Genomic DNA, 6,790 nt, shown 5'->3' with positions numbered 1-6,790 from the left:
CTCGTTTTGAACTTTTAGGCAACTCAACTATATCACATACATTAGTGTCGTCTATTGATTTCAACTCTTCTTTCATAACCTTGATCCATTTTTTAGAATTGACACTTTCTATGACTTGAGTGAACGAGAGTGAATCCTCATTAATGTTTTTATATTCAAGGGAATAAATAATATAGTCATTCATACCTTTTTAATGTTAATTTTTATATTTATTCTAACACTTGTTCTTGCTCATTTGTGACTTGCACATTTTGTCGATTAATTCATCACCTATATATTTATTTTGTAAGTTAAATATTAATCTGTTGTCAGGGTGTTGAATATTAACTCATTAACTATTTAAGTTTTGTATGGCAATCTTAGGAGACCATCATTCTTTTTTTTAATGAAAAGAAGGAAAAGAACATCCTAACACATAAAATGATCACTTTTTTTTCTCTTTATACCACTTACTTCTCACTCATTGATAAACCAACTCTTTCATCAAAATCATTTAAGTTTTATATTTTTAACTACTTGAAATGTGAAAAGCATAAAGAAAGTAGGATCAACATTGAACACTAAAGCTGTGATAATTTTCAAAAACACAACACATTAGAGGAACCTTCACTCCTAAGATACATTACAAAAAAGATTTTCCAGTGACCAAATCAAATCTACAATACAACTGTTCATCTCATAAATATCACTCACAAAGTCACATACCAAAACAAAATAATCACATGTACAATATAGATTATGCAAAACCACATAGAGTCTAATTTTTCTATTTGATTACATTGCATATGAACTATAAACAGATTACTTTGACTGCAATTTACATTAAGTGAAGAAAAAAGAACATGCTCTTGTTCAGTTTGGCTTCAAGGAAAAATGGTGTCATTCGTCATCGTCGTCGTTTATCTTGATCTCTATAAGTTGCTCGATAGGTTGGCGGCATATAGGGCAATTATTTGACTGAACACGCAGCGCTTTCGCACACTCGCTACACATACACTGGAAAATGCAACAAATGTTGAATGAAAATAATCATAATACACATTATATGAAAACCAAAAAACTAGACAAGAAATTGTACCATGTGCCTGCAAGGTAAGACAGCAGTATCCTTGGGTTCAGTCATGCATATCACACACTCTTTTCCAGGATCATTACGATCGAAATCAGGCGCTGTTGAGTTACCAATTCCATATAACTCTCGCAGTTCATAACGAACTTGATCGATCCATAGAATCTGCCTAACTACTTTAACCTGAAAAGGACCAGTTCCATTGGTTTTCTCCAAAACAGCTTGAGTTATTTGCATATGAGGGGATGCATCTACAAAGGAACTAGAGGGAGTTTCGTGATCTGCCAAAGGCGTTGTTTCGGCGCATATTACAAGAGGAAACACATCTTCCTCAGGTGAAGGGTTTGAAAGATCATCCAACTCAAAGAAACCTAAATCAATGCCTGTTCCTGAAGGCTGGCAGAATTTCTGACCAACTCCTTTCTGAAAGGGGAACGTTATCGGCTCAAACGCTTCAGGAAATAGAGGAAAAAACCTACATTTATGTTCTTCTTCTTTCGCTAAGTAAAAGATTGTAATTCTGGCCATTACAAATAAAAAGAGAGCAATTTAGTTAAGATAAACAGAAACTAACAATCTAATTATCACTCATTGATGAAACTAGACAAAGATAAGTAAAAAAGGTTTGAGCGAGTGACGAACCTGCCATCGTAGAGGGCGTCGAAAACGAAGGAAATCAAGTGGTGATCGGAATTGTTGGGATCCAGGTGGAGCTGTAGAGTATGTTTATGCAAATTGACATCATTCTTTACCTTCTTTGCAGTTTCATGGTCAACATACGGCGGTGGTGGAGGTGGTTGAGCAACAACATTCACATTCAAATCTACTCCGAACGGTTGAGTATTTGTCGTCGTTGTTGCGGCTGCTGCTGCATAGGAAGGGTGGTGAGGGAGATTTGAGTAGAAGTGATGAGAATGAGGAGGAAAGTAACCTTGAGGAGGCTGAGGCTGTGGCATCATAGGGTGAGGTTGAGAAGAGTATTGATAATAGTAGGTTGGAGGAGGAGGTGGGTAGTGTTCATGGTAACTGTTTCTTCTTCTGTTTCTGTTATTATTGTTACTCCATGAACCACCCATCTCTCAAACATACACTGACACAAGACAAAGATGCTGTGTGTCAAGTCCACTCTTCAGATCCAGTTTTTCTTCTTTTTCTTTTTGTTTACTCAAACAACAAAACACTACTTGCCAATTTTTAATCCATGCTTCCCTTTCATCTTTTCATTGGCATGTATATTATTATAAAAAAATGGCATTGTGATAGAAAAAAGAAAAAGCCAAAGTTGATAAAATTCTTTAATATTTTTTTGTTTGAAAATTCAAGTTTAAACACCAACGTGGATTGTTGAGATTTGAAGATATTTTGAAAGAACTTATCGCTCCTGAGATTTGAAAATTTCTTCATCAAATGAGTTGACAAAAGATGGATAACAAGAATCAAACATTATCTTAAATTTAGCCGAATATTTTAGTTTTTTGCTTACAGAAATGAGCAATATAAAAAAATGATTAAAGTGATGGATAAACTTGTATTAAAAAAACCATGATCTATGCTATGTATTGACTATTGAGCAAAGGTAGAAGAAGTCTAAGAAATAATAATAATACAAGGAGCAAAAAGTATTACAAGTTGTTCGACTATTCCAAACCAAATATTACAAAACTCAAGTCAGTTTTGAACTATGCTGATGATATAATAATTAACTAAAACTTTCCCAGTGCATAGCTCTTTGAGGTTAGTAAACTGTAATACAAGGTGGAGAAGTTAAGCCCTGGGAGGGTTTCAGAACACATAACCAAATGATTCCAACAAACCCTCTGGATAATAGAATCGAGGTTCGATCAGTCCCCGCTTGCACAACCCTTGCAACCACAGTGAACACACTCTATAACCTTCTCCTCTCTAAGATGCTTGGGCACTCTGCAAACACAAGTCGTGGCATAGTTGTGATCGCGTGGCTGGATGCACCTTAAGCAACAAAGGCGTTCATAACCAGGCTGCAATTCATAAACAAAAACATCACGATTCAAGTACTCACAATAAATATCACTACTCGAAAAAAAATCCATATATTTTAATAGTAACACTTCGTAGAAATTAAAAAAATAAAAATAAAAAAGTACATCAATTCACTCACGCCAATCAAAAGAATATTTCAACAATTTTTATCACCAGTATCAATGACCTTAAAAAAAATGTCTAAAGAATAACAGACTAACAAAACTCGACTCTCCAAGTGTATTGAGTAGATATAGTTCATCACACAATCAATACATTCTTATATCTAGCAATTACAATGGATATGCATTTTATCTTTTGATGTAAAGCAATTGCCCTACCATGTAGCCATTGGATCACATTCGATATATCCCCATTAAGGAGCCACAACTAAAACAGACTTAAAGTAGAAACTCAAGCAACAGTTCACAAATCACAATTAAGTGAGTGTTTTGGAAATTGGGCAAATCACAATCACACGGCAAGGAGAATTGAAGCTTCAATTCAAAGCTTCTATAAATTGTGGTCAAAGCTGTATTGGGAGGCGAGAAAGTGGCTGTAAATGTGTTACCAAATACAAGGTACACCAATAAGGGTCCTGCCAAGATTCACACCATTTGGTTCATCCATTGGATTTTAACCTAGTTCATCACACTAGTATGGGGAAAATTGCCGTAGGTAGAATCTCCAAAACCTAAGAGATTTGAATATGGCTAGCTAAACTAGTGCACTACAATCACCTTTAAGTTTTAATCGAGTCTATATATCTCTCTCAATCAATTTACTTTGGACCTTGGTTCCATACTCACATTCACATAGTCACATGCATAACTTTAAAATTATCAGTGATAAACCCACTTTAAAACCAAAAGCACACTAAATGATCAAGTCCTTTACTTTGGACAATGTTGCTCAACATGTTTAATACAAACGACTTTTTGCAACTTCAAAACCTTAACATACTTGTCATATATATGGATTTAGCTAAGCAATAAGAATTTTATTCTTGCACTGTAAGGTGACTTATTCCCTATGAAATGACCTTTTAGAATTATCAGAGCTCTAGGCATTCTGCCGACTCGAGCCGTTTTTAATGGGTGTATAAGCAAAGCTTTGACCAAAACAAGGAGATTATAAATTTAGGCAGCGTGGATCATTTGCAGTCCTTGAATGAGGTTGGAGAGAAATATACATATAGTTAAGGTTACTTCACCAAGAAGTTCATTTGGAAAATAGGGTTTACATCTTCTCTTTTTGTGTTAGGCTTAAGGCAAGTGTTGCGATTTCAGATTCTTAGATATGGATTTCTCACTTCCTCTTGGCTGTACTTATACTATTTCCCATCAAATGAAATTTATTTTCCTATGGAAAAAATATATAAAAAGAGCACTTTCAAATAAATATATAAAATCAATATAGGTACCTTCTTCCATTTTGCAATAAGATTGCGGTCAGCGTATCCTTGATCTAAACAGAATTCATACAATTCTTTAGAAATTTCCTTTCTCTTATAGTAGAGGTCAAATACGTAGCGGCTCTTCTGGTGTGCAATTTTAAATATAGGCCACAAAGTCTCACATTTTCTTTTGCCATCGTGTGGATCATTCTCAGCTGCCACATAAAGAATATAACAATATTACTTTGAAAGATTTCAGAATGAAAAAGAATATAGTAAGGACTGCATAAAATGTAAGATTCCAACCTTCCCTCATCTTTGCTTGAAGTTCGCGAAGTGTAGGCTCAATTAACTCCCAGCCTTCTGGGTATTTAACTCGGCTTGTCTTTACTTTTGGCATTTTTATCTGTCAAAGAAAAATATAATATTGAAGGGTCAATTTACATTCATCCTAGGAAGTAAAATAAATGGAACTTCAAAGGGACAAGTTATGAAGTTGTGATAGATCTACTCTATTATTGTTAAGTGGCTCAATTGGTAGTTAGCTAAGTCGGTTAGTTGGGTTGAGTTACTTAATAGATATAATAAGACAAGTTCCCTAAAAATAAGAGGAAGCCTTAAAGAATGAGGTATCCTATCATTTGTATAGACTTGGTTCTTCTCCCTTGATAGATGGTCTTTAAGGTATGTTTGGAAGGAGCGGAACGGAATGGAAAGGAGCAGATAGAGGTTCCATTCCATTGTTTGGATATTTTGAGACAGAACAAAGCCATTTTCTCATTCCGCACAAATCGGATGGTAAGAAAATGGTGGTAAGTGATGGAATGGATTCCATCATGTTCAGCTCCATTCCATCCTCTTTTAATAAACACAAATAAGATAAAGAAAAAAAAAACACTTATAAACACAATAAGATAAAGAGTTTATAATGTTAGCACACTCGCTCTAAGTTTGAAAAAAAGTGACTACAACAGAACATCTTAAGAAAACACTATGTTTCCTAATTCTTCAAGACATTTTGGATACACATAAACCATTTTCGATGATTCAAATATCTCAAACTACAAAGACATTATTATTGAAACATAAAATATAAAAATTCAAGAACAAAAGAACTTTGACCATAAGTTTAATTAAAATCATTATAGGAAAATATGCAACGAAAACCTTAATCAAGAGACGTGAACTATAAGGTGGCGTTTAACAAACAGTAGAGTGAGAGAAATGCAAGTAAAATGTATGAAGAACAATTTAAAACCCTAACCCTAATGATTAAAAAAAGAGGATTAAATATATGGAAGAAAAGGGTATTTTGAAACCCAGAGGCATCTATAGAACAGAGTAATGAGAGGGAAAGGAGCATTTCTCTCTGAACAAAATAAATACTAACCCTCAGAGGAGAATTAACACGGGCGTGCGGCGGTTGGTCGCTCAACTGCCGGAGAGATGGGTTGGTCGGTCTACTAGGCGACGGCCGAGAAGAAGAGAATATATCAAGAAATACACTCGATAAATAATGGGTTCATTCTTAGCTTAAATGTTTTTTTCCTTCTATAGCCTTTTAATTTAAATTTTTTACGAAAATAACCCATTTTTTAAAAAAAAATTCCTAAAATATTCCGGATTTTAAAAAAATTCTCAAACTACCCCACTTTTAGGAGGAGTCGTCAATTGAATTGGAGACTCCTCTTAAAAATTGAATGGAGGCGCCAATTGGATCGGCTAGGGCAGGTGCCCTAACCAATCCAATTGGCGCCCCTGTGTAGGACTTAAGAGGAGGCGCCAATTCAATTGGATCCTCAGTGTAAAATACTATTTTTTTGGTAAATGGTATACGTGATAGATAAACTTGATATAGGACCAATTGATATTAATAAAATTTGTCGTTTACACAAAGAAACCTAATGGTGATGACCGGGATCACCTAACCGACCTCCGGTCCCACATCCTCTAGCTACCATAATCCGTGGCCCTAACCCACGTTGATGATTCGGTACCGGTGTTTGAGCATCTGAGGGATCAGAAGCATCACTACGAACTACAGGAGAAGGTTTGTTGAGGTACTCAGACAAGTCGGCATAGTCTTCAGAATGCATCGATGGTGTACCGCCGTAGCTGAGCTCATGACCCATGCCAGAGAAGTTGGGATGTGGTTGACTCAATGATGGGCGACCGGGATGGTTGAAGGGAGACATGGGTGTGAATGATGCGTCGAGGATAGGTTGGAAAAGTTGTTGGGGTGTTTGATAGAGATAGGGTTGTTGGATGTTTTGGTTTTGTGAGGTTTGGGCTTCTTGGCTACGGTAGGAGGAGGGGCGGTTGGTGTT

General features: G+C 35.7%; 2 protein-coding genes across 2 annotated transcripts; both read right to left on the bottom strand.

Moving 5' to 3' along the window:
• Positions 1-575: 575 nt before the first annotated feature.
• On the bottom strand, positions 576-2,393 carry LOC127073410 (probable E3 ubiquitin-protein ligase LUL4). Its single transcript, XM_051014561.1, has 3 exons — positions 1,712-2,393; positions 1,079-1,589; positions 576-996 (listed from the first exon to the last, which is right to left on the bottom strand). Exons 1-3 carry the CDS (start codon positions 2,143-2,145, stop codon positions 880-882), a joined length of 1,062 nt encoding a protein of 353 aa, XP_050870518.1. The 5' UTR covers positions 2,146-2,393; the 3' UTR covers positions 576-879.
• A 253-nt stretch (positions 2,394-2,646) lies between these two features.
• Positions 2,647-6,012, bottom strand: LOC127073413 (protein BUD31 homolog 2). The gene is made up of 4 exons (XM_051014564.1): positions 5,854-6,012; positions 4,770-4,869; positions 4,491-4,678; positions 2,647-3,066 (listed from the first exon to the last, which is right to left on the bottom strand). The coding sequence occupies exons 2-4, from the start codon at positions 4,861-4,863 to the stop codon at positions 2,911-2,913; spliced, it is 438 nt and encodes a 145-aa protein (XP_050870521.1). The 5' UTR covers positions 4,864-4,869; positions 5,854-6,012; the 3' UTR covers positions 2,647-2,910.
• Between the last annotated feature and the right edge of the window lie 778 nt (positions 6,013-6,790).

This window comes from Lathyrus oleraceus, chromosome 4 (assembly GCF_024323335.1).
Source record: "Lathyrus oleraceus cultivar Zhongwan6 chromosome 4, CAAS_Psat_ZW6_1.0, whole genome shotgun sequence".
NCBI classification, from domain to species: Eukaryota; Viridiplantae; Streptophyta; class Magnoliopsida; order Fabales; family Fabaceae; genus Lathyrus; species Lathyrus oleraceus.
The sequence above is the reverse complement of the archived record's forward strand: the minus strand, read 5'-3'. Positions and strand labels throughout refer to the sequence as shown.